This window comes from Hetaerina americana, unplaced genomic scaffold, assembly GCF_022747635.1.
Source record: "Hetaerina americana unplaced genomic scaffold, ioHetAmer1.1.p SCAF_37, whole genome shotgun sequence".
NCBI lineage: Eukaryota > Metazoa > Arthropoda > Insecta > Odonata > Calopterygidae > Hetaerina > Hetaerina americana.
Window position 1 is genome coordinate 717454 of NW_027286952.1, and position 15528 is coordinate 732981.

General features: G+C 42.7%; 1 protein-coding gene across 2 annotated transcripts in view; it reads left to right on the plus strand.

Moving 5' to 3' along the window:
• LOC139691536 (GTP-binding protein Di-Ras2) overlaps positions 1 to 15528 on the plus strand; it is a 169445-nt gene that overhangs the window by 131946 nt on the left and 21971 nt on the right. For both annotated transcript variants that reach the window (XM_071589407.1, XM_071589406.1), the window contains exon 2: positions 4128 to 4315. In XM_071589407.1, the coding sequence (XP_071445508.1) occupies positions 4178 to 4315 (138 nt within the window). In that variant the 5' untranslated portion in view covers positions 4128 to 4177. The remainder of the gene's footprint in view (positions 1 to 4127; positions 4316 to 15528) is intronic.

The window sequence follows — 15528 nt, forward strand, 5'->3', positions numbered from 1 at the left end:
GGGGCGGCGAGTCAGAAAATGGAATGTAGAAGCACTACATGGTTTGAAAAGGAAGGAATACAAACAGGCGGTGAAATCATGGAGGATGGTAAAGAGCTAAGTACTATTGAAGAAAAATGGGAGAGTATCAAGAAAGGGTTGTCTAAAGTCGCAAAAGACACTATTGGAACCGTTAACGCTAAAAGGACTAGGAAACCATGGATCACGGATGAGATGATTACAAAGATGGATTAGCGGCGAAAATGGAAGAATGTAAATACAGAATTAGGCAAAATGAAGTACAAAGAATTGAACAATAAATTGAGGCGGGCAACAAATAAAGCAAAAGAAGCATCTGATAGACATTTTGGGGGAGTAGTCATCGCTGTTAATTCACGTATCAGTAGCTAACGTTAAAGATGCGACGTAAATAGCATTGAAAGCGTTTGCTGTAACGTATAGGACTAGAGCGACGGAAGCCTTCTCGTGTGCTCATCTTGCAGATCCCCAGATTCCAACACAGATGTTTCACTCGACGACCGAATATCCTCTCTCACCAACAAACACAGCAACAGTGCACAATTATAATCGCTGGTGAAAGTAATCTACCATCAAATGATCGAGACCCTTACTGCGTTGAAAAATCTGCCAGAAACAGACATCCAGGTGAATAAATCCTCCAGATATTCCCCAAACACTCTTAAGAATAAATTACGATATCGCTAACCAAGGAGCCACAACCTTCTTTATCCAAAGTCTGTCCAATAAATACATGAACTGAGGCCATATAAACTTCATTTTGAAAAATTTAGTCTACATCGCTTTTGTCCCCTTCTTCAAAGTACTCTCCATTCGTTGCTATGTCATGTCCATACTCCATCTTCTTCTTTTCCACTGTTAATTAAACAGTTTGGAAGTCCTCCTCGGCAGTTAGGAATTTTAGTTTTATCGTCGTTTCTTCCTTCATTGTGTCTTCCACATCTTCCCAGTGAAGTGCCCTCATCGCTTTTTTGCATTTTGGGAATGGTAAAAAGTCGCAGGGGTCGAGATCTATAAGAATAAGGAGGATGATCAAGGATCAAGGTGATTGAATTATTTGCCAGAAACTGGCGAGCAATCAAATGCTGAATGTGCAGGTGCATTGTGTCATGGTGCGAAGGAAGGATCCATCCATCGCCTTGAGTCCAATTTGGTCGCACACGACGCACGCGATCTCTCAAACGCTTGAGAACTCTTAAGGTAGAACACTCTGCATTAACTGCTTGTCCTTCAGGAAGAAATTCGGGATGAGCAACACACCTTCGACGTCAAAGACAACCAGGAGGATGACTTTGTACGAGCACGATCGGATTTTTCTTGATTTTCGTGGATTTCGTGGATTTCGTTTCATTGCTTAGCGAATTTAGTTCAACGTCATACTTATAAAACCACAATTCGTCATCGGTGATTACCCCATGGAGAAATCCAGCATCGTCGTTAAGTGAATTTTTCCAGTCAGTAACATATTCAGCTCTTTTCAAATGTTCATCTGGCGTTAGCAGCTTAAGCACGATTTTTGCACACCTTTTTGTTAAACCCAAATGTTCGGTTAAATAGTGTGCACTGTCGATTTTCCTAAATTCAGTTCATCAGACATCATTCGGACAGTTTTTCGACGATCGGTAAGGACAAGGGACCGCGCACGATCAATGTTGTCGTCAACACAGGTGGTTGGAGGTCGTCCCGGCCTTGCGTCATCCGTGCCATCCTGTCGCCCATCTTTAAAACGCTTAATCCATTTTAAAACGGATGTTTTCCTCCGAGCATTATCACCGTAAACAGCTGCAGTCAACATTTCAGTCATTTCTTGGTAACTTCTACCGCACTTCAACAAAAAACTTGATGTTGATTCGTTGCTCCGTGATTTCGCAAATTTCCATTTTAGAGCAATGGTAGAAACAAGGACGAATGAAAATAACATAACCGGCATCATACGCACAGCTCGACGATCTGCCATTGGGTCTCAGGCAACTAGCGCCGCCAGTGGGCGGGGCTATATTCCGCGTCAAAGCCGCCATATTGCACCAGTTTGCGTATTGATTGTACAGACGTCGTATCTCCGTGACTTCTTCGCCGGAGAACATGACAAACATTGAAATAATGGACGGCACCAGTGGCCAGTGAGTTTTTTCTCTCCTAACACATTAATGTTGTTTTTATTAAACCGAACAGAAAGAGCATTAAGGAATTAATATTAAAACATCTTTTGTCATCAAACTCTGTGTCCATCTAAGCTCAACTCCCGATCCACTTGATACGGTATCGATTGATCGACAAACTAAGGTTTGTCGATCAATCGATACCGTACTCTCCCTCCCTCTCTCTCTCCCTCCCTCTCTCTCTCCCTCCCTCTCTCCCCCTCCCCCTCTCCCCCTCCCCCTCCCCCTCCCCCTCCCCCTCTCCCCCTCCCCCTCTCCCTCTCTCTCTCTTTCTCTCCATCGCCGTTCTTTTCTGTTCATTGTAACTGTTTACTCTCACAGTACTTTTCATATTAACTATAAATTCCTGTCTTGGCCTTCCTATTCCTCAATTTCCTCTTATTTGAAATTGTTATGTCTCAGAACATGTCCAACAAATTCACTTTTCCTTACCTCCATCTCATTTCTTAAAGTTCGTCACTTTCTCTCGATACGTCTCTGTGCTGCTTTTCTTGTCCGTCCATCTTGTTCCTTCTATTCCTCTCCTAATCCACATTTCCATCGCTTCCAACCGAGCCTTCTTTCCCAATGTCCAAGTTTCGAATCCATAATTAAAATGTGCTCCAAATAAACGCTCTTGCAAAGGAGTTTCCAATTTCATGCGTTTGTTACCAAAAAGACTCTTTTCATTTTCACGTGTGCCTTCTTCGTCAAGGCTCTCCGCCTTCTCTTCACTGCAGAGGTGCATCCGTTGTCTCTTGTCATTACACTCCCAAGGTAGCAGAACTCTAAATATATATTGCAGGTCTACATTTTATCACATTAAATTGCAAAGGCACAGAAATATAAGATCGGATACAAAACACATTTTTTGAGAGCACATAAGGTAGTATTAGTAATGAATGTTTGGTCACACACAGGCAGAAAGGTTTTCCCGAAATGTTTCATCGGCAACGGAAAGGGAGAGCTGATTTACCAAATCAAGGAGTCAGCTCATCGCAGTCAACTCACAACTCAGTAGTTAACATTGTGAGTGCTACGACAACGGTATAGAAATTATTTGGTTTTAAGCCAAGGAATATAACCATAGCATCTCATTTAAATGTTCATTCTTCAGATCTCTTGACTGCAATACATATCTGCTTTCAAAACTCGACGGCCATATATCCGAACTCTTCACCAAGCACTATAACCCTTTGCTGTCGAGGGCGATTGCAATCTGCCCAATTCAATTAATTGGGGGAATGGTTAACCAAAAAAAAATCGAGAATCACATCAAATCATGTGTTATATATATTGGGTGAATTCAGGTAAGAAGACATCGCTAAACGGCGACACGAGGATTAAAGGGAGGCCCGCGCCGAGAGTGACTCGTCCAAGGTCGCCTTTGTTTTGTCGCGAATCACGTGAAATGGGGCGACATTCGATACGCAGTTCCAGCTCCATGCGCCGCTCCAACTGGACCCGCCTCCAGCCGGGGGCCACGACCCCGGTGGGAGTCCGACCCACCGCCCCCCGCTACTTGCAAAGACTTGTGATTGGAGTGGAAGTTGACCACTACTTGTGACGGGAAATATGTGGTTGGAATAGAAGTGTGGAAAACGGGAAAAATATCTGATGACAGATTTATTGGCGAATAGTAATTCTAATGTTTCTGAAAATTCAGAGAGTAATACTACACAGTATATTTAATCAGTAAATACAGAGTTACCTGCCTGTTACCCTCAATGGTGACATACAGCAGAGATTTCATCCACATTGATGCAAAAATAAGCCCAATCGGTTGTTTCTCAATTACCTACACTTCTCAATTTTATGAATGAGTATTTCATCAATAAATAGTTCATATGCAACTTTCCCTGTATTTACGCACCTTTCAAAAATGCTGGAGCGGCGTCTCCCGACGTGCATGCGACAGCATCGAAGAGTCAACGAACATCCTCTCACCAGAGCGCTCCTTCCTTTCTGCAGGGGGGGGTGAGGAGGCGCCCGGCGCCACCAGCAACGTGGTGAGCGGCAGGATGCCGGAGCAGAGCAACGACTACCGCGTGGTGGTGTTCGGGGCGGGCGGCGTGGGCAAGAGCTCCCTGGTGCTGCGCTTCGTCAAGGGCACTTTCCGGGAGTCCTACATCCCCACCATCGAGGACACCTATCGGCAGGTGAGTGACTGGGTGGAGGGAGGGAGGGGAGGGGCCAAGACGTCCCCGGGGAGGGGAATCCCCCCTCTGGTCGCGCAATCATTTCTCCAAGAAGGAACATACGACACCTGCCAAGAAAGTTAATTAAGTTTTGAAATAAAATATTCACCCAGTGAAAAGACAGGGTTTTATCACATGACTTTCAAAAGCACACTTTTAAACTATTTTTCTACACAGTCACAATTCAATTTGAGGCATTCATCACAACGACACACAAGGTTTTCAATTCCGTCTCTGAATAAATCTGCCGCCGCCTTGCATTTAAGCCACTTGTTTACACCAGCAAGCAATTCTGCAACGCTGTCAAAGCTCAGTGTTGCAATCCACTACGTCTAGCGAGAGATCTGCCGTAATCGTAAATCGGCCATTTTCACGAAAACTTTCGTTGATTGTCACGGTCAGTTCATTTGGTACGAGGCTAGGTCAACCACTGCGATGTCCTCGTCGTGAACATTGGTGCTGTGGTCATTTTTAAACTGAGAATACACCACTGCCTCCTCCACTCATTAATCCGTCTCCGTACACACTTCAACAAATTTGCCCATGAATTTGAATTGGTTTGTGTTAGTTTTTTGCCACTAAAAACGTAATAACAGATCGCATTTCACAACTCGCGGGATTTTCTATTGCAGCGCATATTTTAAAAGTTGGCAGAGGGAGCAAAGTAAAAAGAATCATAGTCCGCTTACACTACCACAGCCCGACACGCACAGAGGGACGTTTAGACACCGAGATGGTGGCTCTAACACTATTACCCACCGTCATGCTAGACCCAAACGAAAGTTACTTAAATCGACAGCCCTCGTACATCGAGGAATTAGACTCGATCTTTTTCGACGACGAATGTTGGGTGCGAAATCATGGAATTGGCCCACTTCGAATGCGTCCATGAAAGAAATTGGTCCGTCACAGCCGTCCATGTCGAAGGCCGTCTCTCCGGAAGCGAACGCTGCAAGACGCGCCCGAATATGGATTGCGGTCCCAGAGGAAGCGATTGTCAGGCAGGCCAGGGCTGCCTGACAATCCCAGGGGGGGGGGACATGTACTCATATTCATGTGCTCGCTGGTGCGACACTTCACTATTAGAATTAAATTTTCAAAAGTGCGAAGTGATGGATTTTTGGTTTTCCTTCTGCTGAACGTACTTATCATGCCAAACGATGAGTTCCTGAGGCAGAATTCGAAGCACCAAAGGGCAACACACAGGAAACAGTTCCGACGTAAGGGATAAGGGATTCTGGCCAAGAAACAGAGCGAGGAGAAGCCGGAAAAATAAAAAGCCAACGACATGCCATGCTACCATCCTGTATGCCATTGGAACAGCTGAAAAGATAAGTAAGCTCTTACAGGAACATGATGCAACAACTATGTTCTCCACAGGAAGAAAAATCGGCGACATAATCCCTAAGCCGAAGGACCGAATCCCTGATCTCAGGTACAAAGTCGTATATGTGCACACGTGGGAAGTACTACATCGGCCAAACAGGAAGGTCCATCAGATGCACGACCATGGAGCACCAGAGGGCCTCGTGATCTATATAATTATTATTATTAGGTAATCTACCGGTTAAGGTAGGTTTTTGGATGGACACAGCTACTAAATAAATATTATATGACTCCTAAAAAAACACAAAATCCAGTTTCCTACTCTATATCAGGTCCCTCTTTATCTCTGAGTACTTTCTTCCTCCCTTCATCCCGTCCAACATCCCTATCCTGTTCCTTCCCTTTCCACTTTTGCCCAGCATTCTCCCCTCTATCACAGTCTTCAACATCCCACTGCCGGTCAACACACCCTTCATCCACTTTTCCTGCCTCCATAGGATTTCTCCCAACAAACCCCTCTCTTCGCCCACAATACTAAGTACTTCCTCATTTGTTTTCTTCTCTGTCCACTTCACCTTCTCCATTCTTCTCCACACCCACATTTCAAAAGCCTCTAGTCTACGTCTATCTTGCTGCTTCAATCACCACGTTTCCCCGCCGTACATAGCTACGCTCCATAACAAAGTTTTTATGAGTCTTTTCTTAATATCCTTAACTCAACGTCCCTCTCATTAACTCCCTCCTCCGTGAGAAAGCCTCTTTGCCTAGCGCAATTCTTCGCCTTACGTCCCTACTACTTTGACCGTGTTGGTCCAAAACACTACCGAGATACGTAAACTGTTCTATCTGCTCTAGTTTTTGCCCTCCTATTTTAATGTTTAGCTTAGCCTTTCCCTTTCTAGAAAATTGCATAACCTTTGTTTTATTAATATTGATTCTCATCCCATACCTGTCACACTGAATTTCCAATGCACCCAGCAGTGTTTGCAACCCTTTGACTGACTGACAAACTAGGGCTTGGTCATCAGCGAACCTAACTGATTTTACGAATTCCCCGCCCACTTTCATTCCTACCTCCAGTTCTTCCCATGCCTCTTTGATCATTTCCTCTGCATACAGGTTGAAAAGCAACGGTGAAAATGGGCAACCCTACGTTACACCTCTTCCTAACCCTGCCCATCCGGACTCCCCGTTCCCCACTCGCACCTGAGCAGTCTGAGACATGTACAGGTTGCGAATTAGCCTCCTATCCCTCCACTCTATTCCTATTTTTCGGAATATACTCATTAAATTTCCCCAATTCACTCAATCAAACGCTTTTTCGAAATCTGCGAAACAGGCAAATACCTCCTGGTTGCATTCTATATTCCTCTCAATTAATAATCTCATTACTGCAATGGCCTCACGCGTACCTCTCCCCTTCCTAAACCCAAACTGGTCATCCCCTAAGTAATCATTTGCTCTATTCTCTATCCTTTTATTTATGATCCTTAGAACAACTTAAGCTGCGTGGGATATCAAACGTATTGTCCTGTAGTCCTCACATGATGTAGCCTTTACCTTTTTCGCTATAGGAACTAACACTGATCTCACAAAGTCTTCCGGCCAGATTCCTTCCTCATAAATACTACGAATCAGCTCATATAGCCTCTTCCTCCCACAGTTTCCTATACATTTCAATAGTTCCGCGGTAATGTTATCCACCCCTACGGCCTTATTTTGTTTCATCTCCCTTAATGCCCTTTCTATCTCATCGTCGAGTATGCCCGGAGCTAAGCTATCTTTCTCTACGTCATGTTCCTTTTCTATGTCTAACTTTGTTGGTCAAAGCTCTTTACTCTACAGTTCTTCTATATACTCCTTCCATCTATCTTGGATCTTTCCTGCGTCAACTATTACCTTACCCGCCTTATCTCTAACTGTTAGCATAGCTATTCCTTTCTTACTTCCCGATAACGATTTAACTTTGCTGTACAGCGCCTTACCATATCCTCGCTCTGTGTCTTCCACCATGCTTCTTTTGCTTTATTTGTTGCCCGCCTCAATTTATTGTTCAATTCTTTGTACTTCATTTTGCCTAATTCTGTATTTACATTCTTCCATTTTCGCCGCTCATCCATCTTTGTAATCAACTCATCCGTTATCCATGGTATCCTAGTCCTTTTAGCGTTAACGGTTCCAATAGTGTCTTTTGCGACTTTAGACAACCCTTTCTTGATACTTTCCCATATTTCTTCGATAGTACTTAGCTCTTTACCATCCTCCATGATTTCCTCTACCGCATGTTTGTACTCCTTCCTTTTCAAACCATGTAGTGCTTCTACATTCCATTTTCTGACTCGCCGCCCCTGCCTTATCTTTTTGAAACGGACGCTACATTTCATAACAACTAAATTGTGATCAGAGTCCGCATCCGCTCCCGGGAAACTGTGCGAATTTATCACACTGTTCCTAAACCTGTGTCTAACCAGGATATAATCTAGCTGATACCCCTCTGAGTCACCTGGCATTTTCCATGTATACCTGCGTCTTTTGTGGTGTCTAAACCAAGTGTTGGTGATGACTAACCCCTGTCTCCTGCAGAACTCAACTGTATTCTCCCCGCGGTCATTCCTCGTGCCTAAACCGTAGTCCCCCACCTCATCACCATCTCTTCCCCCGCCTACCGTCGCATTCCAAACACCCATCACTATCAAATATTTCCCTGCAGGAACACACGCGATTATGTCCTCTAATTGATCGGATATCCTATCGATATCTTCCTCTATATGGTTCCTCGGTGTCATGTACACTTGAATAATAATCAAGTTCGTTGGTTCTGCTTTTATCTCTACTAGTAATAGTCTATCCGTTACCTGTTTTATGTTGGCTACGCTTCTTCCTACCCCTTATTTAATACTATGGCAACCCCTCGTTGGCTTTCGTCCCCGCCGCCGTATATTATTCTATAATAATCACTCTAGTAATCCCCGCCATCCTTCCATCTCACCTTGCATAGACCTAAAATATCTATTTTTCCCCTTTCCATCTCTCGCTTATCATTCTCCAATTTCCCTATCCTCATCATTGTCCTAACATTCCACTTTCCTATTCTAACTAAGTTGGTCTTCTTCCCCTGCGTCTTCTGTCTTGCTGCTGCTGGTTTTCCCTTGCAAGGGTTTCGTGGAATGACGACCGCGGAAGCCTTGCCTCCCCCGCTGCCGGGCACGACACACGGCCGATTGGGCCGAGCCCCGTAGTTGCCAGGACTCAAAATCTGTTTAGTGACCATCATACTTATCTTGGGAATGATAATGGAGGTGGCTTCCCGTTGCCTTCCTCAATAGTGTTTTTAACGTGACACCATCACTTATTTGCCGCCCCTCTGGCGTCAGACGCCATTGCAGCCGCCTCACTGAGGACCAGACTCTGCGTGGACTACCTGGCTCCTAACCTTCGACCTATCTGGCATGGGTGACCCTACCAGGAGCAATTATTATTACTCCCGCCAGCACAGCTCTAGGGTCGCATCGGAACGCACTGGCCCTTCCACCACGTCAAGGTTGTAGTCCGGGGAGGGAAATATATATGTATATATATATATAGTATATATATATATATATATATATATATATATATAAAGTGGCAAAATCTCTTTCTGTAATGTAATTGTATTTTAAATTCAAGTTTTAAACTTCTTTCAATGTACAGATGCATGACGGAAATACAAATCTTTAACCTGAAAAAAATGAAGCCGATCACTTCAACCTAAAAACGCCTCTAGGACTGGGGGAGAAATAGTTGACCATCAACACACTCACGCGACGGTAATTCCCCGAAGCAGCATGGATCCTTTTCAGATAGACGTCGCGGAAGGCCATGGATTAAGTACAAAGTTACTTCTTTCATTTTAAATCAAGTGGTACGTAGAAGGAAGTATAAAGAGTTAAACAGCATACTGAGGGGGTGAAAAAATAGAGCAAAAAGAGATTGATGGAAGATGCAGTTCGAAGATTTTGAAAGTTTACAAAGGAAGGGTGACATTGGTGCTCAACGCCGAAAGGTGAAAATACCGTCAGAAAATAAAAAGAAAAAATCCGTGAGATTAATCGAATATACGTAAGGGAAATGATTATTTGAACTGAGGACGATTCAAGAGAGATGTAAGGAATACATTGAGGAACTAACTATAAAGTAAGGACGTGAGGCCAGTAATCTTAGAATAGAAGGAGAATATGGCTTGAATGAAGGTAACTTAGTTCCAGGGATACTTGATTGCGATATATCAAAGTGTAAAGGGAATTGAAATCAAATGAGTCCGTGGAGTTAGACAATAATCCGCGGAACTAAGTACTTCAGTGTAGAGGAAAAGGTAAGAGGAAGAATTTTCATGGAGTAATTCATTCCTTAATATGCGATCCTCCGTGGCCATTTTATGCACTTTTGCAAGAATTTCTAAGACATTGGAAAAGTTTGCCGACCACTGGGCGGATTATCATCCAAGCTGTCCCGATCAAACTTAAACTCGTTCGTCCTCTTGGAAACAGTCGAATACGAAGGAGCAGAATCCCCCAGGGTGTTCTGAGATTCGGCATGAATTTCCTTTGCTTTCATACCTTTCTTTACAAAAAATTTAATAAACGCACGAATCTCAATTTTTCCTTCTTCATAATCTCAATGTTGTCCATCTCCACTTAGGAACGACAACAGAAAGGCGTCCGCGCCACAAATCCCTTCCCAGAGCACTGGTGCTTTACGTGTTTACTCATTACAAGGATCGCCTATTACTACGCGGAATACTTGTTGCACCAGCGCTGACAAAGGGGGGGCTGATTCCGAGGACCTTTCAAACTACCCTCATAGCTTTTACGAGGGTAGTTAGATCTGATGGCCGGAAACGTTCGTCAGATCACCGTTATGTTTATTTTCCAAAAAATATATTCCAGCTGTTTGTAGGAAAGACGGAAGAATAAGTTTTATTTCGCACGCTGCTAAAGTAGTTCTAAGAATCATCAACAAAAGAATAGGAGAGCAGGGCAAGTGATTACTTAGGGGATGATCAGTTTGGGTTCCGAAAGGGGAGAGGTACGCGCGATGTCATAGCCGTAATGGGGTCACTAATAGACAGGAACATAGAATAAAATCAGGGTGTATATGTATTTATCTGTTTCGTTGACTTAGAAAAGGCGCTTGATATAGTGGATTGGGAAAAAATTATTGAATGTGTTGCGGAGAAAAGGAATTGGTGGGACATGAGGCTAATCTGCAACCTGTGAAATGTGTCTCAGGAGCGAGCGGGGAACGGGGAGTCCGGATGGGCAGTGATAGAAAGAGGTGTAAGGCAGGGTTGCCCATTATCACCGTTGCTGTTCAACCTGTATGCAAAGGAAATGATTAAAGAGAGGCATTATGGGAAGAACTGGAGGTAGGAATGAAAGGGAATAATAGGAATTCGTAAAATCAGTTAGGTTCGCTGATGACCAAGCCCTAGTTTGTCAGTCAGCGAAAGGGTTGCAAGCACTGCTGGGTGCATTGGAAATTCAGTGCGACAGGTATGGGATGAGAATCAATATTAATGAAACAGAGGTTATGCGATTTTCTAGAAAGAAAAAGGCTAAGCTTAACATTAAAATAGGAATAGCAAAAACTAGAGCAGGTAGAACAGTTTACGTATCTCGGTAGTGTTTTGGACCAACACGGTCAAAGTGGTAGGGACGTAAGGAGAAGAATTGCGCTAGGCAAAGAGGCTTTCACAAGGAGGAGGGAGTTGATGACAGGGACGTTGAGTAAGGATGTTAAGAAAAGAGAAAAGACTCGTCAAAAGTTTTGACATTGAGCGTAGTCATGTACAGCACCGAAACATGGTCATTGAAGCAGGAGGATAGACGTAGATTGGGGGCTTTTGAAATTTTGGCTGCGGAGAAGGTGAAGTGCACATAAAGGAAAACAAAAGAGGAAGTGCTATGTGGGGTGAGAGGGGAAGAGAGTGGATTGTTGGGAGAAATCCTAAGGAGATAGGAAAAATGGATTATGGGCGTATTGATCTGCAGTGAGATGTTGAAGACTGTGATAGAGGGGAGAATGTTTGGCGAGGGAGAATGCGTGGAGTGTGCGGAATTAACTGTTGTTTTGGACGTAACGTTGAGTTTTGTGGACAGAGTCAAGGGAATATTCGCTAAATTATTATTGCAATGTGGTTATCTTTTGTATTTTTAAAGATTATATTGAGATATTCTTACATTTTGAATTCCAATAAATTAACTTCATTTAGAATCTATTAAATCTATTGCAGTTTGATTGAAAACAGTCGCTATAAAAATTTGGAAATGGATATAACAAATATTCGAATCAAATTTCGCAAAAAATTTGCATTGTGAACACAAATGTACATTGTGGACGCAAATATTAGCAAGTTGGTTGCCCACAGAAATGAGCAATATTTCTGTGGGCAAAAAGAACCTGTAGATTGTTTGAAAACATCAATGAACATTTAATCTTGACCTCAAAGAGTGGGAACAATTTGTGCTTGCAGCTCGTACATCGGTTAGTTTAGAATTCAATATCATTACACTTGAATTTGTAGGTAGCAAAATTATCGAATGAATTTGAGTAGGTGTACTTGCTACCTTTCACGTGGAATGCCAGCAAATCAAGTAATTACTTGTAAAACGTTAATCCGATTAATAATCCTATTGAGCAAGAAACAATACATCGGGGAACCAAGATATGCAAGTCTTATACAAAGAAATTATTTTAGTGGCCCCTACAAATAAAAATATTGATAGTTCTTGAAAAGGGATATTAGAATTCGGAAGTATAGTGAATAAACCGAGCGTCCACGATACCATGTACTTCAGTGCAGAATTAGCTTCAAGGAGGTTGGTTCGTGATGGCAAGCGTCAATGTGTCCTTTTAGGGCAGCATTTAGGATTCAGTGATGAAAAATATCGTAATACCCATTCATCCGTAATTCGTAAACAGACACAATGTGAGTAACGTGGTCTTTGAAGCACTCTATGAAGTTCTCATTAATTTTTTAAACGTTGCAGAGCTCGGAAGAGTCCGGAATGCTTCAATTTTTAAATGGCGATTGTGGCTGTTTTTGATAAGGGGCTATCATTTTAAGACCTCCGCTCGATACTAGACCACATGAAATTAGTTTTTCGTTATAATGACAGGAGTATTTCTATACAGTTAATCCGCATTTCTTCTAGTTGTTCTCCCCCATTGCCCTAAGACCGCGTACAAAACCTTCGATGTCAATTTCTATAAAAATTCAACAGACTAAGCCCCTATGTTATCATCAAAATTTGATGAAGTGGGCCTTAAACTACAAACAGAGGAAATATAATGAAAATACGCGTAGCTGGCATGTCGATGCTCTATCTCCTTTAAATTAAATTAAATTACCCAACCCAGTAATTCCCAATGAAATGGAATGGGCCAGTGGATATGTGTTTTCCTTTTCCAAGTCTGCAATTTTTTTCGCGGTTATTAAATCCCTTCAATTACTAAAAAACGTATTAACCGCTATCGCATTTCCTTCCCCTTAATTTAATTAAGGCCCGTACCGAGCGTTGCCTCCCTAAGGTTGCCTTCTTCGCACTCGCTTGACGTGACCGCGCCTTCCGAGGGTGGGAGAAAGCGCACCCTTCGCTGTCGAAGACTTCCCTTGTTTTAGCAACCGAAACGAAGGGAACTCTGGGCCGATCATTGCTTTCTTCGCGCAGACTCCCTTCGACAAAGAGCGCATTAAGGACTCTCGTACGGGAGTCCTTTCGTTCCCACGAAGCGAGTAAAGGCTGCTCGCTTCGTGGGAACTCGCTCGCTCTCAGTACGGGCCTGAGGTACGCAATACCGACAATACGTACCTGTCGGAAGGCAAAGAGTGATAATCCTTTGCAGGAAAAACAATGATTCATGTAAAATTCGTCGGAAACTTATCGAAATCCGCTGTCGCAAAATGTTTCTGTGCAGCCATATTACATTTCCAAATAAAACATTATTACTAACTGATAATTAATTCTGTTTGGCGATTCCAACGGTGATCATTCGATTGACGCATAACTAGCGAGAGACACTTGAAAAGTTTAAAAGGTCAGTTATCGTTAAGTTTTCCTTGTCATTAGACCAAGATAAATAATGTATATAAATTGGAAATATTACACCTATGTCGTAGAAGAATAGAAGAACTCACAGAAAAGATATTCTATGAATATTACTTAACAACACTCTTTTTCCCTTTTAGGTTTGCTGACGCTTTAGTTTGTCAATCGGCAAAGAGGTTGCAAGCATTGCTGAGTGAATTGGAAATTCATTACGATAGATAAGGGATGAGAATCAATATTAATAAATATCTCTCGTAGTTGCGGGGGAACATTGACGCTGCGGCGTGTGAGGGGAGATGCGAAGGCAAACCTCATCCCCGTCCCCAAGAAGTACTCTCAGGTGCTATCGGAGCATAGCCCAGCGGTATCTGCAGCCCTTACCTCCGCCCCTGTGAGAGCACTACCCAGAAGGGACCGTCAGAGTGGGAAGGGGGGAATTTTTGTGATAGGCAGCAGAAACATCAGACGTCCCATTGCGGGAGAGGACAGACCATGGGGGTGTGAGCCAGGAAAATTTTATAAGGGATTCAATATTAATAAGAAGACGATCCTCGTTAAAAATTCAAAAAACCGTAATGTCAAGGCAATATTATCTGTGTTGGTAGTAAATTGCCGAAGTTTAAAAAACAAAGTCGCAGAATATCATCACCTTATTCAAAGCACAGGCATGGACATATAATTATTGGGACAGAAAGCTGGATATCCACTGATATTGTGGACGGTGAAATATTCCCGAAATCCAATTCCATTAACAGAAGTGACAGACCAAATAGAATCGGGAGCGGTGTCTTTTTTGCTGGAAACAATTCTTGCGTCAGCAGGGCTGAGGTATTTCTGGGTAATGATTTGGAAAGCGTTTGATGCTCACTTGAAAGTCATTAATCCAAAAGAATTTCGGTATGCGCGTTCGCATGTTTCGGCATGGTTGGTTTGATTTGCAATCTGCAAATCAAAGATTTATCATCCAACACAATGATCGCGACGTTATGATCGGTGGAGATTTCAGTGTCCCATCTATAGACTGGAGCACATACAGTTTAAAAACGGGCGGAAAAGACAAATACATCTGCGAATCGCCATTGAATTCTTTTCGGTCGAACTCATCGAATCAACTTGTCACTTCACCAACTATGGGCGATAACATTCCTGATTACTTAGCAACGTATATACCCGAAAAAGTCATAACTCTAGAAACTATAAAAGGAATTAGTGACTACAGGGCAGTAAATGCTAAGTTTTTGCTACATGGGGTCAGAAATAAGAAGCCTAAAAGAAAAATGTACTTGTTTAAAGAAGGGCACTATAAAAGCCTAGAATACGTGCTTAATAAGGATAGCAATCACCGAGATACTGAGAATACGAGGAATTACTTCCTTGAGAGCACACGCTCAGCAGTCAACAAGTTCATTCCCAGTAAATTTATAAAAGATAACTCGGAACCAAGATGGTAAATTATGGGGTGATATACATACCGACAGAAAGATGCCTAGGGCGAATACCAAGAAGAAATTTCGGAAAGCGTTGAGCAAATTTAAAAGAAAAAGACTAGCGGAAAATTAGAAAAAGAATCCGAAAGAGTTTTGGTCATACCTCAGAGAGGTGCAGAGAAATAAGTCAGCAGTTAATTCACTCAAAAATGATAAGGGCGAAAGAATAACCAAAGGTGTGGAAAAGGTTAACTTATTGAATTCTTTCTTTCAAAGTATTGTTTTCCTCCATTTTCTCTTCTTCCATTCAATGTCTCCGATCGCTCACCAATTT